The sequence below is a fragment of the Mchenga conophoros genome, linkage group LG12, assembly GCF_057382185.1.
Source record: "Mchenga conophoros isolate Kocher_MC1m ecotype Shallow Benthic linkage group LG12, M_conophoros_male_GT1.1, whole genome shotgun sequence".
NCBI lineage: Eukaryota > Metazoa > Chordata > Actinopteri > Cichliformes > Cichlidae > Mchenga > Mchenga conophoros.
The window spans coordinates 35,655,640-35,671,584 of record NC_140537.1 but is presented as its reverse complement, the minus strand read 5'-3'; the positions used below and the strand labels follow the sequence as shown (position 1 = coordinate 35,671,584).

The window sequence follows — 15,945 nt, the reverse complement described above, 5'->3', positions numbered from 1 at the left end:
GTAAAACGAAGGATTGAGTGATTTGATGGCACGGCCTTCAGAAACATGAGCACTTTTAGACTGCGTATTTTTATATTTTCATATTTAAAAAAACCTGAAAAAACAAACGTCATGCAATTTACTTACAAAACAGTAACAGTAACAGTCCTTTCCACCACGTAATAAAGCATCTATTGTGTGCTTATTAAACACCTTTCTCTCCATTTACCAGCTTTGTTAAATTCAACACGAGCTCTTTTCTGGGCACATCTGTAAAACGAAGCAGGAACTTTAAAAGAAGCGATTAATTTTGTACCAAAGCTACGCCTACAGCACTCAGCAGTACGAGTTTTGAGCAGCCCTTGAAGTTCTCACAGTTTGTCTCGGTGAAGTTTGCGAAAAGCTGATATTTTTTGGGTTTCTTCCGTCTGGGGTTTTGCGTGTTTTTCGCCAGGTTTGATTTTATTGAGGATGTGAGTGAGCAGTGAATCACAACGATGTAGAAACTTCATCGGTGACGTGACGTGACGTGACGGCGATTTCCTTGATTTTGTTGCTCAAAGTGTTAACTTGGTTGTTTTGGAAGAAGTCTGACATGCAGCTCCTCCTCCCCGAAAACTCATCTAAACTTTGATTTTTCTCAACGAGCAGCGACTCCTTATCGTTTCTCTGTGTGGCAAACATGCGGGAAAAGTTGTCACGTTACTTTGCCGCGGAGGAGAAACTTGTGCGCGGACAGAGCGGCTGGACTTCGGCGGCGGTCGCGGTGCTCCTGCTCGGGTTGTTCGCCTCGTGCTGCTGGGCAGAAGAAGCGTCCTGTCACGGGGCGTACGACCTCTACTTTGTTTTAGACAAGTAAGTGAAAACTGCAGGCAGAGCTGGTGAACTTTAGATGACTCCTGTCTGATCGCGCTGCAGCAGCATGCTTTTTGTTATGGACTTCTGTGTTTGCCTTTGGAGGAGGACGAGCCGGTGCACCCCTGGGATGTTGGGGGGATAGTTTGGTTAGGGTGGACAGATTATCTGCGACCTGATTAGGAATATGCGTTTTCAACATATCCTGTATCTTATGCAGACTGTGTATAAATTTGTGGCACTATAAGGTTTACATTGGGTTACTGTTACCACTCAGGTCTGCTGCGTTATGGAGATGAAGTGCTACGGCCAGGGCCTTACCTAAAGGGGGGGCAAAGGGTTGTTTAAAGTCTGATGGGACCCACTTGGTGCCTGCTTCTCGACTTTAGTTTCACTGAAAACTTTATACACTCTACTCATTCCATTTATTTATCAATTATTTTTCACATTAAAAAATAAATAAATAAATCTACTTATATGTGATGTTGTTTTGCTTCTGAATGTCAGTTTTAGCGGATTTCTTATTTTCCAAGGGGGTCACATGGATTTCCATGTTAGAGTTGGCAGTTTTTGCAGGCGATGAAGTCTAAGTTTTAACATCCAAACGTGCAGTTTGGAGTGGCCTGGCCTGAACTGCGCCTCTGCCTGAATCCCATCTGTTGACATCAGTGGCAGACCCCAGTCATGCTGATGTGGCTGACTGGGGTAAAAATGTGATGTTACAGAAGTGGGGTTGGACAGGGGGAGGGAAACGTAACAAACTAAACCACTTTAAAAGCCAGCGAGTTGTGATAAAAATGAATTGACATGTTATAGTTAACTATACAACTGAAGCACAATAATCAACTGTGAAGTGATGCTGAAGTTGCTGATGTTTGTGTGTGCGAAGCGACTGATGGATACAGTCAGCTCTAATGAAGCTTCCCTGTGCTTTGAACGTACTGTTGTTTTGCTAGAGTGATTAAAGCTGTGCATGTAAAAGACCTTATCACTGAAGGTGATAACAAGTTTCATTTACCAAAACTCACAGTACAAAGAAGGAATGTGCGTGGCAGCGTGCAAACTGATCACTCCTGGCACTTGCTTACTTTGGTGTTGTTATGGCTAGCTGGATATCTTTTAAATTCTTTGTAATCTGGTACAAGTGGAGACTGGTTCATATTCAAAGTGAATAAGCTGTGTTCAGGTTTACTGATATCTCAAAAAAAAAACCATCAGTGAGATCCTGGCAGGAATTTACTAGTGTGATAAAACCTTCTTCAGTATCACTTTTTCTTTTTCCAGAAGTATAACAGTCTCTATTTTCTTGATACATTTAGGAGAAGACTACAGCAAGTCGGGGAAGTATAAAAGGTTATATTTACTGTGTTAGCATCCCGTTCATTCTCACAACAGCAAATATGTCAGCCCTAACTGCAGCTTAAGAGTCATGTACATAGTTATGCAAGGCAAATTGCACAACAGTTTAAATGATGTATCACATGAATTACAGCATGACAAAGGATGATCGATTAGTAACTTCACCGTTTCTCTAGCTGCTGCATCACAGGGTTTTGGGTACCTTAAAAATTAGGCAGTGTGCAAAATCTCATTGCTAGATATCAGAGGTTTGCAGATTGCAATCAATAAGTTGTGTTTTCTTCCACCTCCCAATTCAAGTACATAATCCCAGTTATGGTGGTCACTGTAGGACAAGCATCTCTGACCACCAGTCAACTGTAGTGACTGTCAGTCTGCTGTTTGTTTCGTCTGTCAATATGCAAAACTGTAATATGCAAATATGTAAAGCTTTGTGAAAGAAGTCAGTGGAGCTCACTTTCGTCCAATGATTCAGGTTTTAAGATTAGGCTTCAAACTTTCCTTTTTGCTAAAGCATATAGTTAGGGCTGGATCAGGTGACCCTGAATCCTCCCTTAGTTATGCTGCAATAGGTCTAGGCTGCTGGGGAATTCCCATGATGCACCATGTATTTCTCCCTCAGTCACCTTTCTCACTCACTGTGTGTTAATAGACCTCTCTGCACTCAATCATACTTGTTATTATATCAGGCTCTCCTCCACAGCATGTCTTTATCCTGTCTTCCTTCTCTCTCCCCAACCGGTCGCAGCAGATGGCCCCGCCCCTCCCTGAGCCTGGTTCTGCTGGAGGTTTCTTCCTGTTAAAAGGGAGTTTTATGTCGCCAAAGTGATTGCTCATAAGGGGTCATATGATTGTTGGTCTACCTTACAAAATAAAGCGCCTTGAGGCGACTGTTGTTGTGATTTGGTGCTGTATAAATAAAATTGAATTGATACTGAGGTGAGATGTTGTGAATATCCTGAACTTTTCTGTCAGTGACTGTGAGCCGGCTTTTCTGAAGTATTGGACTCAGATACTTAGCGAATAAACTCTCATACAATGTGAGGATGTAATAGTCATTTACTGGCATTTAGACTCAGCTGACATAATTTCACCTTATAACCAGCTGTTGTTGTTTAGCTGGCTCGTTGTCAGCTGCATGTCTAATCTCCTGTTAGTTTTCAGTGAAGCTTTAGTGTTAGCTGTAACTAAAAAGTGGAAATGGAAATTGGGATTGCCTTGTAATGTAATGTAGAGCCTTCAGTTGGTCTGCAGCTGCAGGAACTTTGGATGCATTAAAAACAGCAGATGATGATTATAATGCACTGGCAGCTTACAGTTTATGTCTCTGGAGATTTCATGACAGGGCTTGAAAAAGGTCTCTGTTTAGCTGCTCGGCTGTAAAAAAGCTTTGATAAATGTTCGAGGCTAAGGTCAGATATTTGAAAAGAACTACAAGTGAACTCGAGATCAAGCCGGGGCTGTGACCGCTCAAGTGAATGATACTCTTGGGCTGTGTCTTGGTTACGTGGTGTACTGCTGTGCTTCGTGTTGCATGTGGTGAAGCTCGTACCACCACACAAGTGTTACCGTGACCTCATCTTTCGCACCCTGAACGTTAACCAGACTTCAACCATAATATTTATGGTATGTTTAAAGAGCACAGTTGGTAACAGGTCAGTAACATGTCATGGGCTTTTTATAATGTTATCATTCTGGGAAATGCTGAATTGTTGAGAAGAGGAAGAATGAAGGTTTCTCAACTGTTGCTGTATTGTTTCATTGTTTCAGTATCCATAGCAACAGCTATCTGACATGACAGCAGAGCATCTTTTAATCATTGATTAAAGTCTTGACTTAAGTCTTTTTTTATGCGAAAGCATTAACTAGTGTGAGTTTTACACATATAAGCTTCTAATCCTCGAATACCATTGAAACCACCCTTATGGTGCACCGACAAACCCAGCGCAAGCAGCTTGGAGCAGATGTTGATGCTGTATTACTTCCTGTGTTTCACACTCTCACAGCCCTGCTGCAGACATCACACATGCAGAGACTTCACAGCCACATTCAGTTCAGCAAAACTGCTTTGTAGAAGTAGTGCCATGCAAAAAGACCTCCTGTATACGAAGGAGAGTTTACAGCCTTGACAGCAACTGTTTTTAATCCCACCCTCCCACGGCTTGGACATGTGCCACCGTGCTGAGTTGAAACACTGCTCGCCTGGCCCTTTTGTGTTTGACCCACCCTGCCCTGGATAAAATTGCATAATTACAGGATGATGACCAAGGTTTTTTGGCACAATTATGACAGCGTGCACACATCTTTGCTTGTTCAGCATTTCTTTTTTATAAATTTGCCAAATGCGTTGGATTTACAAATGCAAGTTTAAATGTAACAGGTCTGAACTTTACTGTTTGTTACTTGTCAGCTTGCAGCATCTCTAAGTTTACTTTATCTCTGCAGCTATGATGGCTCTACTTCAGGATTTCCTGGTTGAACTGATAAGACTGTGCGGTAATGTTTGCGGCAGCAATCACTGCCTTACCTTTTTCTTTCAAAACCCTTTTCAGAGCATCTGTCAGTCACACAGTAACACAAATCATAATCCTTTTGGACTCTATTGGGGAACCAACATTTACAAGTGAGCTTCCTGTTGTTTTATAAACTAGCAGTTGAGTCCAAAAACCCATCAGGAAAGTGTTTACTGAAAGTACAGAGCAAGAGAACTGAGAGCTACTTTCCCATAGACTTCCAGCAGGCCATTAGATAGAATGGTTGGTGGCGCTTCTGCACTAGCTTCACTTTTTAGCCTCACTTGTCATCTTTTTCCATTCACACTTGGCAACCAACCTGTACATCCTCAGTGTGACGTCAAAGAAAAGCAAACACTGATTGAAATGGTTTCTAACAGTGGATAGAGCACACTCCACCTGGAGCTGTATTAGCCTTAAAGATTTATGAACATAAAATTCAAGTATTTCCAGCCTGTTAAATCATTCTGAGATAGTTTATTTAAAATGGAGGATAGCTCAACACTATGAGAGCGACCTCTGCAAACTCCAAAAGCAAGAAAATTCTTGCAGAAGATGCAACAACACACCAGCTAATCAAAACAGGTTGAAGGAGGAGATACTATCAGCTAATGACTCTGCAGCGCTCGCTAGTTAGACTCCATATCACAGGAAGAGCAAACAGTAGATGGAAATTACTGATTTGGTGAAAAAGCAGGGTTAGCTGGTTTAAAAGCTCGACCCAAGATAAAACATCTCACTTTTTTGAGTTTTGTTGCATGACAGTATTGTGCAGGTCCTGATGAGTTATAACGTTAACTTACTTTATTCTTTGTCTTGATGCATGCTCAATCATCCAGGTTAGTAAATCCCAAAAGTTGATTCTGTTCATCTGGACATAGCGTTTTGTGGGAGAAACGTTTCGTCACTCATCCAGGTGACTTCTTCAGTCTCAGCTGACTGCAGGTTTCCAACCTTATAAACAGTACATTTGCATAATGACTGAAACCAGCCCACTGAAGGAACAATGGGCTGGGAGGTCAGTTCCTTAATCTTAATTATGCAAATTCTCATGACCACTGACCAAAACCCACTGACCAAAGACCATGAGTCCCATTCACAGAGAGTTGGGGAATGACTGCAATCACAGCATTGTAAGATGGCGAAAGATGTACCCTTAGGCCCCCTCCTCGTTTCAGAGATGGTCTTTCCCTTTTCACGTAAATGGCCTCCTTGACTCCGCCCTCAAACCAGCGTTCCTCCCTGTCCAGGATTGATCAGTGGGCTGGTTTCAGTCATTATGCAAATGTACTGTTTATAAGATTGGGGAAACCTGCAGTCAGCTGAGACTGAAGACGTCACTTGGATGAGAGACGAAACGTTTCTCCCACAAAACGCTGCGTCCTGATGAACAGAATCAACTTTTTGGAGATTTACTAACCTGGATGATTGAGCATGCATCAAGATATGCAAATTAATCTTGTGAAATTTGGCACCAGGTTATAAGAGCAAACCCAAATGTTAATGCACGAAGCAGAAAACACTCAGAATGTCTTTATTGTTATGAACACATAAGTAGATTAAGTTGGGAGCTTCATGCAAATAAAGATTCAAAATTGCTCATTATAATTTTTATAAAACCAAAAACCAACAAAAACCAGAGGTGATTCTCATCCCTTTAACTATTAAACCAATGTTTAGCCACAAAGAACTCACTTAAATATATGCAGAGTCACCAGCGTTGTCAAAGTAGAGTAAAACTCTTCTTTATTCTTGCCTCTTTCCTCCGCTGTGTGACCTTGTCTATGGGCAGCAGGGAGGAGAAAGAGGTGGCATGAAAGATGAGCCTCCTAACGGTCAAACTCTTCTTTTTTATGTTCTCCGTACATACATAGAATTGTAATTATTGGTTTAATTACCTCTTTGTCGTTACATCAAGGGCACATTTTACACACTTCGTTCATTGTGGTCAGACCGACTTACTGAGGGGTGAGAGGGGCCAAGGGCTATAGGTTCACACCCACCTTGGAAAATTTATGTGTCGTTTTTGGCAATTACCAACTCTTAATTAGTTTTAATGAGACAAAGACAGTAGAACAAGCACTCGCACCTTATTCCATCTTTCTCTGCACTTCTTGTAGAGCTCGTCTGTGTAACGAAAGGTTGCAGAAGTGGGCCTGTCAGACATCGGAGAACTCCCGCGTTACTAAACTGCACAAATTAACTGGATTAAGTTAAACTGCATTCTGTTGCTTCAACCTCTACCCGGTAACTTCCTGTTAAATTTCAGATCTGTTGGCCAAGTACATTTGTAGAGAGGCAAGCCTCGTGTGAACGTTTGAGGATTCTAACAGCTGAAGTGGCTGCTGTAGTACACAGACTTTGCACAATTATCCAGCATGTGGCTGGTGTTAAATGTCCAACTGTGGTTGTGGTACAAAGCACAAATACTGTACAGTATTTTACTCCCCAGCACACAATCTGCTGCAACTGATGAGCTGTGAGCTGACTGTTGTTTTCTTGTTTTCAGGTCTGGAAGCGTTGCTAATGACTGGCGTGAGATATATTCCTTTGTGAAGAACCTTACTGACCGGTTTGTGAGGCAAGTATGATATTTTCCTGCTTTCTCATATCTCACGGATGTTTAAAAAGAAAGAGGAATAAGTTGGGGAAAATGAAAGAAGGCCTTTTCTTCTGTTTTACATCTGTTTGACATCAGCATGGCGGTTTTATGGGATAAATGTCTATCACTCAAGCGCTCACACCGTTACTTCCAGCCAGTTGCACAGATTTAAATGACTTCCCACCTGTTTTACAAACTATCATTGTGCAGAATCTACGGCATCCGTCTTGCACATAATTCATTAAAAAGACAAAACGGCAGAAACCGGCTTGAAACGTTCAGCTTGCATAACGTTTGAGTCAAACGGCGCCTGCCAGCACAGTACAGACGGTAGCGACCCAGCCAGAATGAAGTGGTTGGTTGAAGAAAATAGCAAAGGCACCAGGTGGGAGTGGGTGGCAGAGAGGAGCAGTCTTCTGGGCTGTGAGAATGGCCATTTGCACCAGGGGGGGTCCGGCTCCACACTTATCCCCTGCTTCCACCACAGAACGGCTGACAGGCAGACAATGTACAGTAAAGCAAAAGAACACTGGAAGGCGATGAGGACAATCTGCTAAACAATGCTCGCTCACCAAGAGCACTTCTGTTCCGCCATGTGGAGCAAACTGGACTACTTCATCACCCCCCTCTCCACCATTCTCAAAGAAAAAAAAACCCAACACCACCCTCTGATTTGTCCTTGGCATCAACTGCGTCTTTATCCCAAGTCTTTCTTAGAAATAAGAAAAGATCCCAGTACTGCTAAAGAGGTAACAAATAACATCTTAAGCTCCAGTTAAAACCTAAAGTTCGACGTTAAGTCACCACCCACGATTTCTCATCCGTGACTTGCGTGCGGTTAGTTTTTAGTCCACATATGAGTCCCGAAACTTGCAGACAGGATGTGGATGTATACGGCTGCTACCGCTCCCTGCCAAATCTGGCCGTGTGGCTTAAAGATTGTGCTATTTTTGCGGGGGAGGATCGCGACTGGGCCATGTGTCATGTGGGTGAGAAATATCAGCACCTCTCCTTATGCTCTGAAGGCTTCGGATCTCTGAAGGAAACACTTAATTATCTGAAGTTTAACTCGCTCTGTGGGATGGCATCCGTGTGCTTTCTGTCTGTAGCAGAGGTGTGAAGTAACCGAGTGCATGTAATCGAGTATTCACCAGAGTATTGTTTAAGCGACGCAGAAGTATCTTTACTTTAGTTACTTATAGCATCCTGTGATTTCATGGTTACACGATGTTTTTCACCCTAAATTGTGTCGCTGATTGGAATCCACATATGACGAGGACGACCGCGTCGCTGTTACCTTTATGATTGCGCAGGATAAAAACTTTAAGGTCAAGCTTGCAGTGTAAGAGGATTCTGTCTTTCAGTTGACTTGGACGCTTCGCAGTTTGTCTGTGGTCTGGTCTTTTTTACACCATCAAACACTTGATGCTCGAAAAGTTAAACCGTAGGACACCAGCCTCACGCTGACACGTCTATTTTTCCAGCACTTCTTTATTCTAATTTAACAGGAAAATGTGTTACAGTGAACGCCACCTTTAGCATGAAAGTCTCTCAATGCGGTCACTTCTCAAACCCACTTCCTTGTAATCATATTTTTAGGTGGCTGTTGGCAGAAATATTTGTTTCATCACTAGTATTTTTAAAATAAAAAATCCCTTGTAGATGTTCTCTAAAGGTTTAGTGTATATTTAATTTGCCTGCTCAATATTTCGTGCTCCTTTTAACCGACGACCCATCACGCCCTTGTGATTGATTTCGGTATTCTAGTGAGGACGAGTGAAAGTGTGTCACGCCCTGCTGCTGGTTACTTAGAGCTTCTTTGGATTTTAGTTTGTTAACTGAATTTTATAGTGAAACCTTACTGAAGAAATGCACTTGTAGTTTATGTTGGCTTAAATAAAAGTATTGAGAAATCATTGTTTTATAATATTAAAACTAAATAATTCCCCCAGTACTCATCAGATCTTGTCATTTTTTAAATCCAGCTTAGTCAGAGCTTATATCTATATATGAAAATGTGTAATTTTATATATTCTATTTCATTCATTTCTCATTTTATGTCTTTTATTACAGTTCTAATGTAATTTTATTACCCCCAGTTTTGGGGAATGTCACCATAGCCATGTCTTCGTCCCTGCGTCGGTGTGTACAGGACTCAGAAACCAGCCATGTTTGTTTAAAAAAATAAATTATTAATAATTCATGAGGCGGCGAGCGAGTGCTCGGAGATGACAGAGCGGTACTGAATGTAAACAGCGCTGGCTGTACTGCGAACACTTGACGCCACACTGTTTGGTCAGACACACATCAAAGTGTCCAACGTGTCGTTTAACACCCTTAAAAAGTCACAGGTACAAAATATATAGATTCTATACTATATTTGCGCCTGTGTATGTGTGCGCGTGTGTGTTTGTGTTTGTTCGTGTGTTTATGCGTGACTCACTACCACAACATGTTTCCTGTCTTATTAATCACTTCCTCAGTCCCACAGAAGCTGCTTTAAGTCATCCACTAATATTAGTTGACATTAAAAGAGCCCCTTCTGTTTGGTTCATTATTAATGCGTCTTTAATTCCCTTTAACTGAACTGAACTGATGTAAAAGCTTTATATAACACTGTCTGTCACACTGACACATTCCCAGCTAGTCTGAGAACTTCACGTGTTTGATTGTGGCCGCGATGGTTTGGTAAAGACGACAAAGGACAGAAGTGCAGATTTTTGTACAGGATAATAAAACGTGTCATATTACAGGGTTTTTTTTAGTTGTTATTATTTAAAACAAGCAACTAAATGAGACATTTAGAGTATTGCTTCTGTTTGTTTATTTAAAACGAATCCATGTCCTTCTGTTTTTCAGTCCGAGAATGAGAGTCTCATTCATCGTTTTCTCTGCCCAAGCCAAAGTCCTGCTGCCTCTGACTGGAGAAAGGTACCAGAGTGAACCCTAAATGGCACACAGACATGTATATGCAAATACACATACACTGTACTCACTAAATACACACACACACACACACACACACACACACACACACACACATATATATATATATGTTAGGGGTGCAACGATACTCGTATCGATATTGAACCGTTCGATACAGTGCTTTCGGTTCGGTACGCATATGTAGCGAACAATACAAAATGTTTAATTTATTTTATCAACTTTTCTTCTGATGATGATGCTGTCTGTGTTGAGAGCTCAGTGAATCTGCGTTCGACTACTCTGCCTAGGCTGCACTGTCGAGCGCAGATCCACTGAGAGCAGCACAAGCTAGCAAGACAGAAGCTAAGCTCATTGCAACATGGCAAATTGAACCTCCCCCACCCTCATTCAGATCTGGCCTTTGGAACTATTTTGGTCTTCATGTGAGGTATGACCCTGAAGGTAAGCGCGTCATGGACTAAAGTAAAACAGTATGTCGGATGTGCCACGCAATGCTCAATTACATGGGTGGGAACTAGTGCGTTAGCGCAGTTAGCTCAGTTAGCTCGTTAACGTGTTGACGCCGTCCAGCCCCATACACGGGGCGATCCGCGGTAGCTCGTTAACGGAGATTTGCCGTGTTGTGGCGTTAACGTCATTTCAACGAGATTAACGCTGACAGCACTAGTGGGAACACAACGAATAGGACTGCACATTTACTCCGACATCATCCTAGTGCAAAGACAAGTGGAAGCAGACAAAAACAACAAGCAGCATGCTACAAACTTTACCCGAGTCATTTAGACAGCTGTTAGCACCTGATTCTCCTTATGGGGACCTGATATGTTTAATATGCTGCTGAGAATATAGCCCAGAAGAAGCTATAGTATAGCTTTTATTTTGGAAAGAGACATTTCTCTGTAATAAACTCTCTTTTCCAAAGATGAGGGATTTCTCGATCAGATTTATTATTTTATTACTTTGTTGTTTCAGCAACATTAAATTTAAAAACTGTACATTTGAGTTAAAATCTATATTTATAATTTTAATAAATGACAAATTTAAAAAGGCATGAACATTTTTTTGTATCGAAAAAATATCGAACCGTGTCACCAAAGTATCGAACCGAACCGTGAATTTTGTGTATCGTTGCACCCCTAATATATATGTATATATGTATATGCACATGTAAATACATATATAAGGTGCATTATGCATGAAGTGGTAACTGTAACTTCATGCATAACTGCTTCTTTTTTAATTAAAATTGCAGAAGGGTTTTATATATTAATGTTGGAATTGAGTATTTTCACATTTTCATCATCCTAAAAAGCTTAAATGTGAGGATCAATGATCTGCATGATAACTACTGATTTAACATTCTCACCCAAGAAAAGGAAAATGTTTATTTACTTGATCTGAATTCCAATTCTTTAAATAAATATTAAATACTTTGACAAATAATAATAAAAGCATTTTTAAGTGTCTTTTATTTTTTGGTTTTTACCACTTTAGGGTATAAATAATTTGGCAAGTGGTTTACTGTCGTATTTTTATCTGCACTGTCATCAAAACCATATCTAAATTTAGCACTATTTTTAAAAAATGACATAAATAACACTTTAGACAAAAGTGTGATGTGTCTTATTTCTGGAAAGTGAAACTTTTTAATACTTATTAATATCAGATTAAGAAAACAGGGGATGCACAGATGACGTGAAAAGACACTGGCATCTGCACCGGAAACATTTTGGAACATGGCTGATGCTGAGAGTTGTTGTTATGAAGAATAAAATAAGTGGTTTTTAAAGATGTTGGAAATGTCTTTGTTATCTTTGAACATTAAGCCAAACAGCAAAACTGATGCGAAGAACAAGAACAGTAGCGTAACTGTAATGATGATATTGCAGTCAACAAAGCCGATGTTGGTCAGAATAGTGAGTGTCATCATGTAGCTGCTGTAAAGACATTTTACACATCAGTGCTGCCAGAGAACACGCTGAAATGTGATTCGGTGTCAACACGTGGCGTGAGCCGCTAAGCGTTTCTTTATATCGTCAACATTTTTAGACACGAGATTGAAGAAGGTCTGCGGCTTCTGAAAGATGTGACTCCAGCAGGTGAAACGTATATGCACAAGGGAATCGAACAGGTTCGTTTTCTCTCCTTTTACTTTGTAAAGTAATCGTAAAACACAAATCTGATAAAATGCTCGTCACCAATCTGGTCTTGCAGGCCAACGAGCAGATAAAGCAACAGTCGCTCAAGTCCTCCAGCATCATCCTGGCTCTGACAGACGGGAAGCTTGCAGTTTATGTTCACGAACTGACTGTAAAGCAGGTGATTTTCATTCTGACCACAGCTCTAAATGTAGCTTATCTCCCCCCTTCCCTTGCTTTCTTACCTCAGCGTAGTTTAAAATTAAACTCTGCATTTTTCCTCATTCAGAAAATAAAAACCTTTTTTTTAACTTATTCATTTGCAGAAGTATCAGTTCATCTGTTTATTTGCACTCTGTTTCATGATGTTTTTTCTTTTTTTAAATTTCAACCTGTTGCACATCATCCACGCATTTATTTGAACTGCAGGCTGACGAAGCGAGGAAATATGGCGCTCGTGTTTACTGTGTGGGTATCAAAGACTTTGATGAGCAGCAGGTAAGAGGGCTTTAGTCTTAATCTAAACATAAGACGAGTCTGTCGCTGAATGTGTGCTCAGTGATTCCGGTTCTGGTGTAAGACACATTGGCGTGTTGGAAGAGTGTCAGGAAAAGGTAAACATCATCAGTGCTTTTACCTGTGCGGAAAAACCAAGTGAAGTAGTAGGACACCCAAACATGTTCTCGCTGTCAAACTTTCACCTTTTAAAGGCTTGAAGGTGGTCGGAAAAAATAATAATAATTTACATTAAAGCAGAGAACAGAGTCTTCGTGACCTAAAGCTTGAGTTCATGCCGGGAACACCGGATGTACAGTTGAGGGAACATATGAAGTCTTTGGAATTTCCAGGATTTCTGCATCGATTACTCTTAAAATGTTGTTGATTCTTCTTCTGTTATTATAGACAAACACCAGCTGAAAATACTTCTAACATGTAAATAGTTGTGCTTTCTCTGCCTTTCTGAATGCTTCATATAACTACTTGATGATGTGGAGGAGCTTTGGACCTGGAGCCATATTTCTGGGATGTCTTCATCCCTGTCAGCTCGATCAAATTGCAAATTCAGTGTTTACACATCGATTTCAAGGAGCAGGAGGACGCAGCAAAGCAAAACCAAACCATGATGCTGCCTCTGTCATGCAGAGCGCACTTCCTTTAGTCCTCCACTGTACAGGAAAGCCCAGCTTTAGTCTCATTTGTTGAAACTTGAGATGCTGCAGTATTTATTTGCAAAGCTTCCTTTGGTCTGTGTCAGTTACTGCAGACACAACCCCTCGGTTCATGACTGAGCTTATAGTGTTTGGTTTGTTCAGGATCGCCACTGCTAACAGCTGCAGTGTCGCTGGATTTCTTCCATTTGTAGACACTTTATGTTTGTATTAATAAACACTCGCTTCATTAGAAATTCCTCTGTAGACTTTTCCAGCTTCTCGCGTCTCTGTGGTGCTTTTGTGAAAGCTGCTGTAATCAAAGCTTAGTTTATGCCACCCAGCTATTCTCAAGAAAAGTAACCAGACTTTGTATGCCTGTGATTATTAGGAACACCTCAGTCCAAGCAGCTTGTGGAGAACTTGTAAGCATAAAGGTTCACCTTTTTTTCCAGCCTGCAGCATGTTATTGTGAATTAGATTAAAAAAACAAACAAACCCCCAAACAATTCATGAATAATCTGTGCAGAAATCCGTCTAATCCAAAGCTTTTTTCTTGCACCCGTACGTGTGACCAGTTCTCTCACCTTAAATCACTCTCGCTTTTCAGGTGTTGATCTTAACCCTACAGTGCCATTTGTAGCATATTTGATAGATGAGTTTCTGAGACCTGTATCTCATCAAAATGATCAATACTTTCCATTATCTTAAAATGTTATGGACAAAACTCTTTTTTTGTTTTGTTTGTTTTTTTAAAATTAACATTGACAACAAAAAGTTGCCAAAAACGCCCAAAATATCAAATGTAATACAAAAAACATATAATAAAAATATATCATACAGAGCATGATATAGCAAAAAAAAATTTGGATTTTGTTATAATCTCATTTCCAAAAAATCTGAATTTTCTGCCTGTTTTTTGTTGCTTTGGGTCTTACAGGGTAATATTAGTTTCATTCCCAGTGGTCGGTCATTATTTTCCCAAAATAAGTTGGAATACTGTACATGACTTTCTAGGACATGATATTTAAACATTTACTCTTTTTTTTAGATCGCATGATCAGTTATTACTTTTCATACTTTTTATTTTTGGACAAGCTTCCTTTTGAAATGGAATGAGAGGGTGCATAAAGAGGGTGCACGCTAATATTTTTGGCTCATCGTGTGTTTGTTTTTCACAACATTAAAGAATGCGTGGAAATTTAAACCACTCTGAACTTTAAAATAACATTAAATTGAGGTTAATTACATTACAAATACTTGATACTAGCGATATGACCAGAAACTAAACTAATACACAGTAAATGAATGTGTGATCATACAGGAATAGTTAAAGTGTGTTTATACTATTAAGCCAGAATAGCAAATTCTTAAAGGTTGATTTAGCGTGTCGCCGGATATTATATTAAGCAGTACAGAGACCACAGGAGTGTAACTATTAAGGCTTACTGTGAGCTTTTGTTGTCATTAGAAACTGTGGAGTAAAAGCACCATTTCTGTTGGCTGTGAAATCGGTTATTGGCTCCTCACACCGTTCACACTATTTTTATTGTATTTATTATTTGTCTCCGTAGCAAATGATGAGTTTGTGCTCATATCGTAAAGTGACGTCAAGAATTTCTTCCCTCTAATGTCACCGATGCTCAGTGCTGTCTGCATTTTTACTGTCACTCTTCCAACATGGTGGCCTGTCCCTTGTAACCATTGGTAACCGATCCTTTGATGAGAACTTAAGTCAAAAACAATGGCAATGTTGCTCCCAATTTGTGCTGCAATTTTTTTTTTTATAGTTGAGCAAAGTGTTTGCCACAGTCATGCCATCTGTTTGTCTCCTCCTGCCCATAATATGAAGGGAAAGACAGAGCTCAGTCATAAAGAGAAAAAGAAGAAAGCCGTGTTAAATCAGCACTGCTCCCTGTTTACTCCATTCTTTCGTGATACCAACAGCTTGCTGAAATTGCGGACACCAAAGACCATGTGTTTCCTGTCAAAGATGGCTTCCACGCTCTCAAAGGCATTATCAACTCTGTAAGTTTGCCTGACGTCTCTTTTTTTGTGTCTTCGTGAGGTAGCTTTGTCGTTCGTGCTGTAGACTAACAAGCTGTGGGTTTCAGCTGAACCTCTCTTCTCCGTATGCAGGCACAGCTCAGCTGCTAACATAGTGCACGCTGTTTGTCAATTCAGCAATTGAGTAAAGTTGTTTCCTTTGGCTTCATTGGCATTTCTCACAAATTAGAGCAAAACCTCAGTGGACTTCCTGCTAAGCTGTTTGGAAAATGTCTGTGGAAATAACTGGTCGTTGTGTCCTCTTTTTGCACACAAAGACGGAAATGTCTTAGTCACTCTGTCGCAAATTACACGCTGTGATGGGAACAAGTAGTCACTGTCCATATAGCATCCGCTTC

The 15,945-nt window shown here is 40.5% G+C and overlaps 1 protein-coding gene across 1 annotated transcript in view; it reads left to right on the top strand.

Moving 5' to 3' along the window:
• Positions 1-346: 346 nt before the first annotated feature.
• The window catches only part of antxr2a (ANTXR cell adhesion molecule 2a), an 82,581-nt gene continuing 66,982 nt past the window's right edge, over positions 347-15,945 (top strand). The window contains exons 1-7 of the mRNA XM_085295524.1: positions 347-834; positions 7,216-7,287; positions 10,168-10,239; positions 12,304-12,385; positions 12,469-12,573; positions 12,822-12,890; positions 15,488-15,568. Of these exons, the coding sequence (XP_085151650.1) occupies positions 662-834; positions 7,216-7,287; positions 10,168-10,239; positions 12,304-12,385; positions 12,469-12,573; positions 12,822-12,890; positions 15,488-15,568 (654 nt within the window). The 5' untranslated portion in view covers positions 347-661. The remainder of the gene's footprint in view (positions 835-7,215; positions 7,288-10,167; positions 10,240-12,303; positions 12,386-12,468; positions 12,574-12,821; positions 12,891-15,487; positions 15,569-15,945) is intronic.